Source organism: Empidonax traillii, unplaced genomic scaffold (assembly GCF_003031625.1).
Source record: "Empidonax traillii isolate 1590-97213 ecotype Southwest subspecies unplaced genomic scaffold, ASM303162v1 scaffold15:size5535645, whole genome shotgun sequence".
NCBI lineage: Eukaryota > Metazoa > Chordata > Aves > Passeriformes > Tyrannidae > Empidonax > Empidonax traillii.
In genome coordinates this window covers 4823079-4838800 of record NW_020955208.1, presented here as the reverse complement: position 1 = coordinate 4838800, position 15722 = coordinate 4823079, and the positions used below count along the sequence as shown (strand labels likewise).

The 15722-nt window shown below is 44.3% G+C and overlaps 2 protein-coding genes across 6 annotated transcripts in view; one reads left to right on the top strand and one right to left on the bottom strand.

Annotated features, from left to right (window-relative positions):
• Positions 1–1303: 1303 nt before the first annotated feature.
• On the bottom strand, positions 1304–14333 carry GPX7 (glutathione peroxidase 7). Of its 3 annotated transcripts, XM_027894523.1 has the most exons (5): positions 13589–14333; positions 11750–11858; positions 10887–11364; positions 4388–4649; positions 1304–2575 (listed from the first exon to the last, which is right to left on the bottom strand). In XM_027894523.1, the coding sequence occupies exons 3-5, from the start codon at positions 11271–11273 to the stop codon at positions 2412–2414; spliced, it is 813 nt and encodes a 270-aa protein (XP_027750324.1). In that variant the 5' UTR covers positions 11274–11364; positions 11750–11858; positions 13589–14333; the 3' UTR covers positions 1304–2411. The 3 variants fall into 3 exon arrangements, with proteins under 3 accessions (XP_027750324.1, XP_027750308.1, XP_027750316.1); XM_027894507.1 differs by lacking the exon at positions 11750–11858; XM_027894515.1 differs by lacking the exons at positions 11750–11858; positions 13589–14333 and having other exon boundaries at positions 10887–11560.
• A 565-nt stretch (positions 14334–14898) lies between these two features.
• TUT4 (terminal uridylyl transferase 4) overlaps positions 14899–15722 on the top strand; it is a 41027-nt gene continuing 40203 nt past the window's right edge. For all 3 annotated transcript variants that reach the window (XM_027894450.1, XM_027894441.1, XM_027894456.1), the window contains exon 1: positions 14899–14932. The gene's annotated coding sequence lies outside the window, so the exon portion shown is untranslated. The remainder of the gene's footprint in view (positions 14933–15722) is intronic.

Here is a 15722-nt window from a genome sequence, read left to right as displayed (position 1 = left end):
TTGTCCAATTGCAGTACTATTGACAAGTGAAAGCTCTTTTTGTGCTTTGTAATGCCTTTAAAAGCAGCACAGACAACATTTGTCCATACAGTACAAAACCTTTCCAACTGATCCTTGCCATCACATCTCTTTAGGCTTGTCGAGTTTGCCTGGTGGAGAATGGGAAATTGTTTCTATGTAAATCCAGAGCTCTGTTTGAAGTGGGACACAAAAAATTGAAATAGAAAGGGCTTAAAAAGTTTTTGAAAGCCTGGTCTGGGCTCATCCAGGCTTCAGTTATAAAACAGAAGCAGGAGAGAAGGACAAAACTTTGAGCCCTGCAGCACTTGCAAACAGAATGCTGGGGCACTGCAGCAATAGCAAGGAACAGAGAAAAACAGTCTCTGGATAATAAAGAGCTTCTTTTGAAGTAGTTGGGTTCTCTATCCCAGCACAGTATCAGCTGGGTCTGATTTTCCTCTCTGAGATATCCTTAGCAACCATTGTCTTAGAGTGATCCCTGTAAGAATAGACTAAATGACTGAATCAACCATAGAGTTCACTTTTCTCCCCATCAGAAGAGGAAAATACAGACATTCACTGCCACAGCCCCCAATTTCCTGCACTCTTGAGTTACAATTCAAGTGAGAAGTAGCTGATATAGCTTGGCACATACTCATTAGTGTCAGTGTTCAGACTGGAACATTTCTATGCCCCATTTGTCCCAAAGATTCTTTGGCTGCAAAACTGTCTTTTCATTTCCTTCTCATTTCTTCCTTTTTACTTGATACCTTATTTCTTCTGTTCTTCTGTTACTTCTTCCTTTTATCCTCTCTTCTACATGCCCCCCCCCTCTTTTTTTTTTCACTAAAAACTAAAAAAAACTCACTCTCAGCTTCTTCCAGGCAATTTGAGATTGTTTTGTGCAGTACAATCTCTGCCCTCCACGCTCTTCCTGGAAATCCTAAAGTGCCTTGAGCTCTTCCTTCCTTAGACACCTGCACAGAACGTCTCTTCTTCCCCCTCTTGTTCTGCAAACCCCTGCAGGTCACAATCCCTGCCTTTGATTTCCTCTAGAGCCTGTTTGGACCCTGAAGAGCTTTAACGGCACTGAGGACTTGGAAAAAGTCCTTACTGCGGTCAGGTCAATTAAGGTTTATTTGTACACTTGGGCTCTGACAACTACAGGGACAAACATTGTTTGTGCTACCTGAAAAACCATTAAAAAGCACAGAAAAAGCTTTCACTTGTCAATAATTCTGCAATTGGACAAGACCAGAGCCTTCTTAAAGCATCCTGGGGTTAAGAGCATGGGAACATTGTGTTTTTGTTGAGGCACAAAGAGTTCTTCTGACAAGGTTTTCCAAGGGTTTCTGTCAAGGAACAATGAGGCTGCAATTGTTGGTGTTCTTATTTTAGCATGAGCTAAGGAGTTGTGCAGGCTGAGGTCTGAGCAGATGCCTGAAAAGGTGCCATTAATAATTTGTAACATTAATGTGTTATTAAATTAGGTAATTATGCAAGAATTAAGTATTTGCAAAAATTACCTCCGTGGAAAAAATGTTGATTGTCTAATGTTTGTCTGTACATGCAGCCAAATTGGATGGTGTCATAAATGGAAAAATAAATTTAACATCAGTTTTATGAGAGTTTTATGAGCGAGAGTAATTCTAAGCCAAAATGTTACCAGAAGAAAGAAACAGCCATTTCTTATAGGCTCTGGTCCTACAGATGTTCAAATGACTATTTAAATACCATCTGGTAATCTTTACTTGGGGAAAAAATACAGAAATTCTTCTCATAGGTTGTGGAGAATTTTTCTAGAGGCTTTGTCTTCATATTTCCTCCATTTCAGTTTAATAGATGTATTTCCCCCATGCCCTTCCAAACTGAGTGTCCAGACAGATGAAATGAGATGTGTTTGGCTGTGGTCATTGCAAAGACACATCCATGCAAGTCTGCCTGGGCTGAAGGTACCTGTTCTGTCCCTCTTCTTAGCACACGCCTTGAGTCAATCACACACTTTTTACTCTTGGTTTTATTCAGTTTGCCATCAAAAGATAACAACAAAATTGTAGATATCAGTGAGATCCCAGTCAGGAAATTCTCATTATTCTTAGCCTTCTTCCTACAGGTACATGAACTGACTTCCTATAGCGTTGCCCACAATGAATAATTTGAATTGTGGGGAAGAAACAATTACTGAGAGTTTCTTTTTTCCCAGAAAGGTCAAACTGAATTCAGTTGGAGAAAAAAATTTCAGTTACTTAGCCCATGCTAACTCGCTGCTGTCTACATTCTTAGGATGGTGAATCTAGATTCAACTGGTCCTAATTTCCCTTCCCCATATCCTCCCTTTTGGAATGTGAAAAGACAGAGTACAGTCCCAATTCTCAACAGAGATGTAACCGGCCTGCTGGTATTTTTGAAAGTCATAATTCATCTTTCTTCTTCAGGATGATTTTTCTTACAAGTTCTGTAACATGAGGTCTTATTTCTTCCACAGAGACAGTGGAGTCCCAGGCCTTTACTACTTTCCCATTGGGGTCCACTAGGTATTTCCAAAAATTCCAGGTTGGTTCTTCTCCTGTAGATTCTACAGGAAAAAAAGGGAAATATTAGAAAATATTAGAATTTAGAAATATTAGAAAAGCACGTTAGGCAATTGCTGACATTTGTTCATATCAGTGTGATGATTACCCTCTCAGAGGAAGGAGGAATGTAAAATTAATAGGGAGTTCAGGCTGAATAAGATTAATTTTCTGATGGACAGGGAGCTTTAACTAGACAGGAGCCCCCTGGAGACTAATGGGAACAGGGAAGCTTCAGACAGCCAGGAGAAAACACTTTAATGGGTGTTACAGCGTGTGAGGGCGTGTGTGTGTCTGTGCCACCCAGATAAACCCGACACAGTGGACTTGGGTAGGAAAATGGCATTTGGCATAACAGTGTAGCTGTGCCAGGACTGATAATTTGCTGACGCAGAATTTCCCCTCCAAAAGCAATGTCAGGTGCTTCAGAAGATTGTTTCAACAAATGCTACACAAAGTAACAAAGTCATTGTTCCAGGTTTCCTCCTACTCCTCATCTACTACAGCTTTTTCCTCCCTGACCCCGTGCTCATTTTACACCAGTTGAACTCTTATCCTTTCCTATTCTGCAACGTGACTACCAAAACTGTCAGGGTTTTCAATTAGCCCAGGAACTCATCCCACTAAAAGCACAAGTGCAGATGCTACAGACAAATTAGCAGCTTTTCCCCACTGAATATACACTGAGGAATTAGAAGATATTTCAAAGTACCACCAAGACACAACCAGACTACACACTGTGCTGCTTAAATATTGCCTCCAGCAGCCTCCTGCAGCCTGGGGGACAACAGGGAAACACAAGTTTGGCGAGTTTCACGTGAGGTGTCTGCAGGAACAACCCTGCTGGGCAAAACAGAAATGGAAGGACCTGAAGAGGATTAAATGGAAGTTTGGCTAGCAGAGAGGTCCATCCCAGGCACCTGGAAGGAGGTGTGCTTGGGACAGTCAAAATATTATCACTCCTCATTTAAATTCAGTGGTATGTGGGCAAACACTGCAGAGAAGCAGCAGCGAGGGAATTCCTTGCTTGCAGGATGGAGCTCAAGGGATTCTGTGTCACCCGGGGCTTTATTTTATTTCATTGCTGGAAGACACTTCCTTCACATTGGGTTAAGACTGACATTTTAATTTAGCCTTTAAATGGTATTCAGAGCGTTTGTTCAGTGCAAGAAAAATAGCGCCATGATAAAGAGTATCCTGCCTAAAAGTGGGTTTTGTCAGCTGGCTGCTAAGGGCCTGCAAAACTCCTCAGGTCCCGGTGCTATAAAGCAGATTGAAAGTGGAGGAACCGGGCATGGCTACTCCACTGCTTGGGGAGGAATGAGGAAGGGAGTATTCAAGGACATCCTTTAGTGTCCAGTTTCATTTTCTGATTGTTGAAGTAAATTATGAGGTGCTTTGCTTCCACTTATGCTACAGTTCTTGAGATGAATCTCATAAATCCGGCCTGCAGCACTCATGTGACAGGAGGAGCACTTTGGAGGCTGCAGAGTGGAGAAAGGAAGGTCAGGTGTTGGGTGTATACAGGGGAATATTTCAAAATCTATATCCTATGGAGAGGTTTATTAGATGTGCTTTTAACAGGACAACTGTTCCTGATGTGTCCTCATCTCAGGAGATCTTTTTAGCAGGTAAGACAAAGCTGTCAGAGGGGACAGAGAGAGAAATCCTGCCTTGGGCGAGAAGGGCTTCTGACCTCTCTGGGCCTGCCAGCTCCGGGAACACCATCACAGGTATCTTTTTTCTGTCAGCTGGTATTTGGTATCAGAGGAATTCTACCCTGGAGAAACAACCCTGCAGCGTTCCAGATTACTCACCAATCAAGTACTTGAAGGCAGGATTTGCTCCAGCCCCGCTGACTGTGGTTTTGCTGAACATGGGAAAGGAGGCACTGTACGTCTTCCGTGCAAAACTCTCGATTTCTCTGTTGCTGTCTGGTTCTTGCTGCCCAAACTGGTTGCAGGGGAAGGCCAGCACATTGAAATGGTAGGGGCCCAGGTCCCTCTGCAGCTGCTGTAAGGCCTTGTAGTGGCTGTCTGTGTATCCACACTCACTTGCAACATTGACAACCAGCGACACCTGAAGAGAGATTGAAAAATGTGCTAGACGCGTCAGCTTTCCACCAGGTAGGCTGGGATGCAGATTATTTTAAAAGAGAAAGAATGTCTAGAGAACTGTGACTGAATACATATTTGAAACTACATCGAGTTCTGTTTACAATAGGAACATTTAATATTTCTTTCATGTATTCCTATTTGGCAACCATGAAAATAATCAATAAACTTCTAAGCAATCTTAATTTTCAGTTTTCAGAGAATCTATATTTCTCCATTCTGCCCTCTGAACAGTTTCTAAGCAGCACATTCAAGAAGTGGTCATTGAGCTATGATAGACCAAGCTGCATGAAAGAAACTCGCAATCTAATGTATTTTTTGTTATTTATCTGTGGTGCTGGCATCTGCTCTGCAGCAGCTTTCCTTGTGCAGAATTTAGTACCCATACAGAACTGGCTGATCCATTTGTCATTGCTAGTTAAATGTCTTGACCTGGAAGTTAACAGAAGCAATTACAAAATTTGGGGTTGGTCCGTGCAGAAGGGGCTGTAAAATCTCCCACCATTTCTAGAGTAAATCTACTCAGCTGTGATAAAATGACAACAGTTTTTTTCACAAAATTTTACTGCCTCAATTAGAGATTTCAAAAAATGAAGACTACCCAGATCCAGCTGGAGGAAGGTGTCCCACCCAGGTGAGCACCACAGGAAAATAAAGGCACGTGTGGAACAGGTTCCACCCAGAATTTGCTGAGGAAAGTAAGTGACCTCACCCTGAACCACACATATTCCAGTTTCTCAAAGCCTTGAGGAATTTTCCATTGGCTTTTGAGATATTTTATCCTTAAATAACTTCCGAGTTGCTGCTCATTCTACATAAATCGAGTCCGTTCTAATACTTTGATATAAAATATAAAAGTATTTAGTGTCAAATAAATTATAGTATACAAAAAATAAATAACTACATGTAAATAGGGGTTTTAAGGCCAGAAAACAAGCTGGCATATAAAAGCCTTTAGCTGGGGAAGGTATGGGATCATAAAATGAAAGGCCCAGAAGGGGTAGGAATGAGTGAAGAAAAACCTAATGGGGTGTTGGTGTTTATAATTTCTTACATTAAATATTAACACTTTGTGTATATTCTACCTTGTATGGGTATATTGCTATAGACAATCATAGAATATCCTGAGTTGGAAGGGACTCACAAGGTCCAGCTCCTGAATTTAAAGTGGTTTTGGGGTGTCACTGTTCTCCCTGGCAGACAGGAAATCTCCCAAAGCACAAGTTGGTGTGATCTTCTTTGTGGTGCAGTGTCAACAGAACACAATCTAAGCACTCCCTGGACACTTGCATGTGAAATCTGACCTGCAGCCATCCAGCCAACCTCCAAAGCATCACTTTCATTCAGGCATTTAAAAGCTCTGCCTGAAATTTTAAATTCAGTTTCCTAAAACATTTGAAGATATGGCTCATAAGTAGGTTTTTGGTTTTTTTTTTTTTGAGAGAAGATATAATAGTTTTATGATGAATTCCTGTTGCAGACTGTCAGCATTTCAAATAGAACTTATACATTGGCCATAAAAAATAACTATTGGCAGTTCAGTTCCTTTCAAATAATCTGATTTACCAAGCATAGTGATAACTGTAGCTTAGCATGAAGTAAAGATAAATTGTACCACTAGGAGTTGAAGTCACACGAAGCTCCTTCATATGAAATTTGAAAAGCTTTTTAAAATGTAGTTTAAGGCTTGGCATTTTCATGATGCAGAAGTATTCACATCCCTTATTGTATTCACATCTATTGGTACTTTATCCCAAATAGAATGGAAATGTAAGAATTTATCACTGGAGGTTTGGGGGAATAAGCTGGTGTAGGTATTGTGTTCATATTAAAATATATGAAAAGTGAAAGCAATCCAGCTTTTATAACCTCTACTTGATTTTAAGTAAAAAGAGGGCCTGAAAGAAGTCACTAAAAAAGAAACAATTTTAATTTACAGCTGTTTAAAATCAGTGATTGTTTGGTACGGTGGTGAAAGGCTTGAGAGCTCACGGTGCAAACAGTGCAAACTTCCAGACATTCTCCCACAAAATAGAAGGAAATTACACACAGCACTTTGTACAGCAAACACATTATGCTTCTTTTTCCTTAGAAAAATGCATTCCCTTTAACTGAATTGTCCCCTAATGAACTCCATAATTTAATAGTGCAAACCTCCTAAAAGTGTAACTAGCACGTATAACCAAAACTTTCAGGATTTACTGGTATTTCATATGGAACGTTTAAAATGATTCTCTAAAAACCTTTACCAAGTTATCTTTCAAGTGTCTGGTACTAGAATTGATAATGTTTTGGTCTATATTTTATTTGTAATAACAATCACTCTTTTTGTTCTCATGTAGAGGCTGTACTTTGACTTCCTACAACTATTAATGCTTTAAATTAAGTTCAGTATGCTCTTGAGAGTGCAGGTCAAGCACACCACCTAGTGTGCAGTGCAAACAGTTCCTCATGGACCTCACAGAAATCATTTCACTTAAGCTGAATTCTCTATTAGCTCTTGTCTGATCCCTTAACACTATCCTGTCCTTCCCTTTGCTTAGAAAACCCAGGCAATTCTAGTACTGAATTCATTTATTTAACACTTCCTGGTTTATTTAACGTTTACACCAACATGCTCCTTGAGGGAATGGTCCCTGGACAGATTTATGAATCTGGTCTCACCTTCAAGTAACCCTTTGTGGATCTTTCAGCAGGGTTTTTAGACCTGGAGATTCTTAACTGGCTCGATCTGAGCCATAAGAGTCAGCTTACACAACTCCCAGAGCTGTTACCTCCCAGGAAAAAAGAGCAGCATTTGTGCAATAATTAAATGCTGTTGTCTGCATTTACCCCCACTCAGTAATACCCACTCTCAGACTGCAGGGAGCTCTGGGCCAAAGTGCCTGGCATTACTTCCAGCAGTAAAATAATACTTAGGTTGTTACAGTGCCTAATGCTTTTCCATGATTATAGTACCTTTGATTGAGGATTTCCAAAGGCACTGACACTGCTGAATTCCACCCCAGCACACTGTGCTCAGCTCTGGGTGGCTTGGGACTGTTACATCAAACACAGGTATAAACACAGCAGGGAACAGCTGATGCTTGGGAGTTCTGACTCCCAAATAGGTGCTATTTTTGGTGAGGGTTTATCTTACAGTGTATCTGACACAGATCAGAAAATGAAAGGTAAGGGTTCTTGAATCAGGGAGATAGATTAGATAGAAAACTGATCTTCTTTGGATCCTCTTCTTGTCCAGCCACGTATCATTGCCCCTCATTTTTAACGTAGATGGGTCAACATCAGTATGGAAGCCTGGAAAAATCATGGAAGGATGACCTTCTCCCAGAACACAGTAAACCAGACAGCTTTGGGGTCCATTCCACTCAGGAGACTCTTTCCTCAGCTGTTACAGTCACGCCTGCCTTTGCTTCCAGGTAGGTGTCACACAATACCTGATTTTGCAGCATGTGTGCCACACTTCTAGAATTCTGGCAATATAATGTCTTATGCCCCCACAGAAAGGGAATACTCCCTTATATTTTTCCAATATTTTTATTAAAGTGGATATTATGTCTGCGCACATTTCTTTCAGAAAAAACCAAACTGTTCCCCAATATTTTTATTTTTTGTTATTGCATAATTGTTAATCCATTTCTCCTGTACTATATAATGGAGAGTACTTTTTAATGAAGATGAACTCGAATAGAAATTGATATAATATCAACTAGTCTTTTCTTCTCACCAGGAAAAAAAAATGTTTCAATTATTTGAATACACAAAAATTTATATTGATAAGGAATTATTGAAAAAGATTCTGTAAGCTCTCATGTTTTTATGTTTTTAGAATTAGCATACATACTTCTTTTTTTTTTTTTCTTTTTTGTAGTCTGTAAGCTTTTGGATTTTTTCAGTTCCCAGTTAGTTTCTCGACGACCAATTAGGTAGCTATTTAAATAAATTAGCTGAGTGACTGACTTGAAGAAAATGTCTTCTCTACATCTGCCAGAAAGCTTAAGGCTGTTAAAAGCTGGTTTGGCAATTAGCAGACTATTGTTCCAGGAGGTAACTAGTGACTCACTTTCTTTAGAACACCACCAGCACACACGTAGTACTTTAATATTATTTGCTTTTAATAGCTTTAAAATATTATGATAAACCTACGCCTTAACACTACTTATTTAACTGCAGATTTAAGCAAATTTATTTTAAGAAATAAATGGGAGTTCTAATTAACTTTCTTCTATCTTGATACCGAGTTCTGACAATATAATGACAGAAAGGGATGTGTTTTATTGCTGCAATTTTCTTTAAAATGGTACAGATGCATTATCAAAGAGCAGCTGGCCTGAACATCCATAGGATGTCTGAATGCAAATCTTTTTATCCATACAGAAGCTGGTCATCACCTTTTTGGAATCAGCTACTCCGTGTGGCCTGGCAGAGATCAGGGAACACCATTCATCAGTGCTGTTCCCTTTTCCAAGGGACAGATCTAGAATTCTCCCTTATGAAACCAGTCCCGCCTGGAGGATGGCCTGGAATCACAGCACTGGGATACAGGCACAACCCCCAACCTGCCTGTTCATGAGATTCCAAATCAGGCTCTGCAGCTTGTTCCAGTGGGGAATGAACACCCACAGCTCTCTGGGGGGTAGCTGTAAGGAATTCTGAGTTCCCCCTTAACTCCTTTCCATGTGGATTCTGGCTCCCAGGTAGAGAAGCTACAGGTGGTATTTGCTTATTCATATTTGCAGTGACCTGCAGACAAAACATGCCCCCGTGGCAGGATTTATTGACAGAGCCTTTGGAAGGCACTCATTAAAAAAGCACCAATATTGCTCAATATTAAACAGCTTCCATGTCTTTTTCCACTAGAGATACCTGAGTGGGCATGGGACCGATTCTGCTGTATCTGAGTTGTGCGTGGAGGGAGATGAGAACTTGGACCAGGTAAGATTCAGTCCTGTCATTTGTTCCGGCTCCACCAGTATCTCTTTCTGCTGAGCTCAGGAAGATGTGCATCTCCCCACGTGCCTTCTCTGTGTTCCTGCCAATGTTTCAGTGACCTGCTGTGCACCAGTGAGCTCAGACACCTCAGTGAAGCACCTGAGGGGGGGAAAAGGAAGGTGGAAACACAATGCTGGAGATTAAGGGCGAAAGTGAGAAGAGGTGGTGCCTTTCTGAGCAGCAGGTAAGCTGTTGGACTGCCTGCTGTGTCACAGATGGTGTCACTTGAGTGCTGAAGGGGGCACTTGTGGGATTTATGATGATTTTAGCTTCCGTAATTTGTGAGTGGGGCTATAAGAGTTTATAGCAGTAAGCCCTCAGTGTGCTAAATTCCCTAGGTACTTCCATAGGTACTGACTATGTTTTCTATATGATCAAACTACTAAAAAACCTAACCTAACGTAAACTAAAATCACGTTATAGTCAAGGAAACTGTTTTAAAATGGCATGGAAAGCTCTGCCTAAAACTCCTTAATGTAATATGTAAATAAAATTTAAAAGACATCATAAAGTATGCATGTGTCTACGTGCCCTTTTTCACTTACTAAAAAGCGAAAGAGGAACAGCATGATGTTACAATGTCATTATACTCTGATATTACAATAATTACTTTATAATGTCTCTCACATTTTCACTAACTACAGTGAAATCTGTTTACTCCATTAGCCACTGACTAAATCCCTTTTTTTGTTTTTAATGTAGAACATTAAAAAGGAATGGGATTTAAGTAAAACTAATATATAAGAACTCATGCATTTAAAAGGCAGAAATAAGCTCCAAAAGTAAGTTACACAAAGACACAAACTTCCCGAGCTTCCAAGTGAACAGCCACGATCCAGTGCAATCCATCGTGCTGCAGGAACGGCAAGCGGGCAGCATTCCCTGCCTGCCACGTCTACAGGCGGCAGCCGCCTGCGCCGGGAGAAGACGCGGACACACACAGGGGTTAGACTGCAATCATTTATTGACAAGGAGCCTGTATTAACTAGATAGCATCGCTAAACAGGAGTGCAGAGGTGTGGGGACCGGCACCCGGGCAGCATGCGGGCAGCACTGCCCATCAGTTAGTGGTGAGAGAAGGAGTGATAAACCCAGACCTCCACGCCACTGTGCCCCAAGTTTCTGTGCTCTCTCCCCCCTCTCGCCCCGCAGACATGCAAGGACTGGCTGTTAGTGAGCCTGGGCCAGAGCCCAGCACCGCGCCACTTACCGAGCCCCTGTACTTCTCCAGGGAGACTAACTTGCCCCTGATGTTTACAACTTTGAAAGTGTAAAAATCAGGCTCTTTCTGCCGCGTGGCGGAAAAGGCTAAGAGCAGGAGCGCTGCAATTGCGAGGAGCATGGCTAGAGGGATGAGCAGGAGTTTGGGGAAGGAAGGGGAAGGCTGGTGCTCCACACTGCCCTCCGGATCCAGCATGCTGCACGGCCGCCGCCGCTCTGCCCGGCCCGCCACAGCGCCGCCGCAAAGGACCGGCTGCTGCAAACCGGCCTTTTGCAGCACTCCCGAGGCTCTGTCCACACCAAACCGCGGCACGGGGGGAATTGTGGAGGAGCCACGCGCTCTGACATGGAGCACTTCACGGTGGAAGTGGTGCATTGAGTGCCGCACGTGGTTTTAAAGTACTGGTTGGCTCGAGAACAGTCTGTGGGATTCCAGTCAGAATTAAAGCTCCTGCTTTAACTACGTCCTGGGAAAAAAATAAGGGATAAAGTTGTTTTGATTTTTGACAGATTTGCAAGTGCCTTTTTTTAGTGTACTAAGAATAGCATCTGGTAACTACGGTGTAATGTCAAAGGATACCGGTGGCTTGGTTGCTACTGGTTACTGCTGTGAGTGCTCTGAACGAGACTCCCGGCTGACAGCAAAGCCAGAACTACAAGCACTCGTGCCCAGCCCCGCATGGAACACCCCTTCATGAGCTGGGCCTGCGGGCACTTCGGCTTTGCAAGCACCTGGTTAGCGAGCAGCGAGTGCCTCAGCGCTGGTCCTACGGTGTGACGGGGACAATCCACGCTACCAAAGGGGTTTTAAGCCAGAAGGAGGCCTTAAGCATCAGGAACTGAATTTGGTACCAAGGTTTTCAGACATGCAGAGCCCAACCACTGCTTCAGGGCACTGATGTCATTCTTGGGTTGCCTGCAACAAAAAACTGCCTTTTGTACAATTTTGCTCCCATGCCCGCTGGAGGAAAAGGATTTGGACATATAAAGTATCAACAATAGAAAGCATTAAATGGTCATTGATTTCTTCTTGGCCCAAGAAGCTGGTCACCCATGCCTGGGATTTTGATAGTTCTTGGCAAAGAAAAGCAAAATGCAGTGATTTACAGAAAACAATTAAGTAGAACCTCCAAGGCATATTGGAAATTTATCTTTTGAAGAACAAATTACATTTTGTCATCTCACTTGGTGATTTTTTTTTTTTAACTGAGTTTTGGTAGATCTTTGACATTTTGATTAAATTTGCTTAGGTAATTCAAGCATGACTGGCATTACTGTAAGTGAAGAAGACATGAGCAGCTAGCTGACAAATTTAATTATAGTTTTTGAGCATTTCAGATTTTCACATCTTTTTTATGTATTTCAGCTTAAGTAGACATCCAGCACCAAGAAATAATGGAATATGCTACAAAAATATATAGATGGAAAATCTTCTACTATGCTGGGAAGACACTTGCTAAGGACCTGAAGTTCTTCACAGATAAGTTCTATCTCTCTGTAAACTTTCCCGCCCATAGTATTGACCAGGAACCTATCCTTGAGATGACAGTCAAGTATGATTTCCTCATTTGATAAGTAAATTATCTAAGAAGCTTTAGAGTTTCTTCCAACACAGCTAGAGACAGAGAACAGGGCCTTGATACAGTAGATACACTTAAATAGATGTTAAAAAACCCAGTAAATCCTAAAAATAATTTTAAAAAATCATTCCAACGGTGATCAACGTAAGCATTTTTTTGGGCCAGAAAATGAAAAAGAAATCTACAATACACTTGTATGTTTTTTAGGCATAATGTTATTGTAGTTTGGGTATGGGACTGAAAATGAGGTGTCATTCTGCAGCAGGAGATAAGCAAGTTTTGCTCTGCAAAGGGACTCTATAAAATCTGCTTCCTACAGCTCTCTGATTATTGTCTCTGATTTCTAGATAAAATTTAGTGGCTTTCAGGATTATATTTTATCCTACAAACCAAGCCCAAAATCTGAAAGGTTTTGATCACTGGCACTGAATTGGGAGTTCTTTTAATAATGGCCAGCTGGCAGTAGAAGTCAGCTTCCTCTTTTACTGCCATGTTTCTATACTGCTCCTTGCAATATAACATTCTTTAACAGCAGCAAAGAAGGAAGCATTGTTCCTGAACACAGAGAGAAGCCATGTCAAAGACTCTTGGCTTTCTAATGGTTCAAGTTTTGGGAGCCAAAGTGAACTGACATTTCATATTAAAGCCTTTCCAACTATATGAAAGAAATATCCTAGTCAGCTTTGCAAACTGGTATGTATTTGCTCACTAGCATGTCTAAATGTTGATTTAGGAGGACTGTATCCAGCAGCAAGTTTAATTAGGTTACTTTTGCAATTTACTCTTTGACCTGTGAAACCTAATAAAAATCTTTGTCAAACAGGACTGGCTGAAACCACCACCCAGTTAACCTGAGCTGGCCCCATGGCAGCACCGCTGTTTCTGTCACTGCTGCCCTGGACTGCCCTGGCTCACGTTCCAAAAGGTGAAACCTCTGGAGTACAACCCTGAGTTATCCAATCCTAATTTTGTGAAGTGTGAACTTCAAGTGAACCAAAAAAATGGCAGGTTACCCCTATTCAGGATTGTGCTGACTTCACAATACATTCAGAAGTATGTCTCGTCAGTATTTATAGAATCCAGTATTACAGATTTTGCAACTTTTGTTTACCTGCACATACTCCCTGAGGCAGTGTTTCCAGCACTACAGTTCTTGTTATTTTTAATACTTTCCTTTGAACCCCTATAGTAGTTCAAGACTAATCTTTTACATGCCTTGTTTTTCTGGAAAGGCCTCCTTAGCCTCAAGTGCCAACAACATGACATCGCAGTGCCAAAAAGGGGTAGCAGTGGCTCACAGAGGGATTTGCCTCAGACGAGCACTTGCCAGTGCCTTTAGGTCACCGTCCAGCACTAAGAGCTGGCAGGCTGGCTCTTCTCCCTGGAGACCTGCAGATTGCCACCAGACGTGCTGGCCAAGCCGCTGTCCTGGGCTGCTGCCGAGGCCAGCTCCATAGCCAAGGTCAGGGAGCCTGGAGCCACTTCCCCAGTGTCCTCGGGGCACACCCACCCTTCTCCACCGCCTCGAGAGGAGAGGAAGAGGAGGGGAAGCCCTGGAGAAGGGGGGAGCAAGGCCAGGACTGGGTGTGGGGCTCCATGGAGCCCTAACCCAGCTCCACGGGGCCCGGGGTGCAGGTGCCTCATCGCTCTCCACAACCACCTGACAGGAGAGTGTGGTGAGGGGCGGTCTCTTCTACCGTGCCTGCAGTGACAGGATGAGAGGAAATGGCCTTCAACTGAGACGGCAGATTCAGATTAGTTATTAGGAAAGATAAACTCACTGTTGGGATGATCAGGCATTGGAATGGTTGCCCAGGGAGGTGGTGGAGTCACCGTCCCTGGAGGTGTTTAGGAGGCACCTGGATGTGGCACTGGATGATGTGGTTCAGTGGTTTAAGGGTTACAAGTGGCAGCGCTCGGTGGATGGTTGGACTGGATGATCTCAAAGGTCTCTTCCAACCCCGATCATTTTATGCGTAGGGAGAGGCCTGGGCTGAGAAAAGGAGGGGGGAAATTGGGATGGCGGGGGGGGGGGGGGTTAAGAAAAAAACCGTGCTGCTTATTCCGCATATTCCCTCATCCCCGCTCGCTGCTGTGGCGCTGGGGGAGGGAGGCCCTGAACGCCGGGAGTGTTGGGGAGCGGGGCGCGTCGGCCCCTCAGCCAAGGGGGAGTTCTGAGGCACAAGCGCCTCCCAGGGCTGCCGGAGATCTCCCCGGCCTGGGCCGGGCCGGGCCGGGCCGGGCCGGGCCGGGCCGAGTCTGTGGCAGCCGCCGCCGCCGCCGCCCTCAGCGCCGCCGCCCCCGGGGCGCTCCCCCCGCCCTCGCCCCACAATGCAGCGCGCGGCGCGGCTGACATGGCGGCCGGGCCGGACTGAGGCGCTGCCGTCGGGGCCTGCAGCAGCCGCGGCCGGGCATGGCGGGGGCGCCGCGCCCGCTCCGCTAGCGCCGCACGCAGGTACCGGGGCCGGGGGCTGCCCGGGGCGGGGGCGGCGGGAGCCGCGCTCGGGTGGGGGGGCCTGTCCGCGCCGGCGCCCCCCGCCCCAGCCCTGCCCCGCCTCGACGCCCCGCGGCGGCCTCGGGCCCCGCGCCCGGGCGGGGGGAGCGCCGGGGGTCGCGGCGCGGGGGCCGCCCCAAGGTCAGCGGGGGCCGGGGACGCCCCCGGGGCGCATCCGGGCAGGGGCTGCTGCGTGCGGGTTGTTGTTCGCTCGCCCTGTGCGATTAAATACTGCGGGGGGAGAGACCCCCGGGGCCCTCGGGGAAATGCCCCGTGTAGGGGCTGCCCTGGCCGGCCGTGCCCCCTCCGCCCCCCGTGAGTTACGATGTGGCGCCCAGGCATCCCTTCGCCGACGTGGTCGTGCTCTTTTGTTGGCTTATTTTGTGTACAAATACAGCTGAACGACTTTGCCGCTTTTGCAATAGGTTGCGATTTGCCAGCTGGCTGAGTATGACATGTTACCTGAGGCCTCCTCGCTTTTGAGGTTGTTTCTGGGTATATCAGAGGGGACGAGCTCGTAACATGCAGAGAAACAATATAATCGGATTTAGGCTAAGGTAGAGATTAGTACATTAAAAAGATAGTTGTATCTAAGTATGGATCTAATAATTTTTTTGTATCCCTGCCACCTCCATGTCACTTGGCTTCCTGAACACCGTGTCCTGGATTCAGGGGTCATTGCATTTGCTTCAAAATAGAGGATACGTGTTGTTTATGGTTTTGTTTGAGTTATGCTTCCAGTTTCAATAGG

What these genes read in the sequence shown, in the direction of transcription:
- GPX7 (XM_027894523.1), bottom strand. Translation starts at nt 11,273, where the DNA reads ATGCACCACTTCCACCGTGAAGTGCTCCATGTCAGAGCGCGTGGCTCC. An exon ending in TGGAGAAGTACAGGGGCTCG is followed by an intron (nt 4,650 to 10,886) that starts GTAAGTGGCGCG and finishes ATCTCTCTTCAG; the next exon opens with GTGTCGCTGGTTGTCAATGT. An exon ending in TGCCTTCAAGTACTTGATTG is followed by an intron (nt 2,576 to 4,387) that starts GTGAGTAATCTG and finishes TTTTTCCTGTAG; the next exon opens with AATCTACAGGAGAAGAACCA.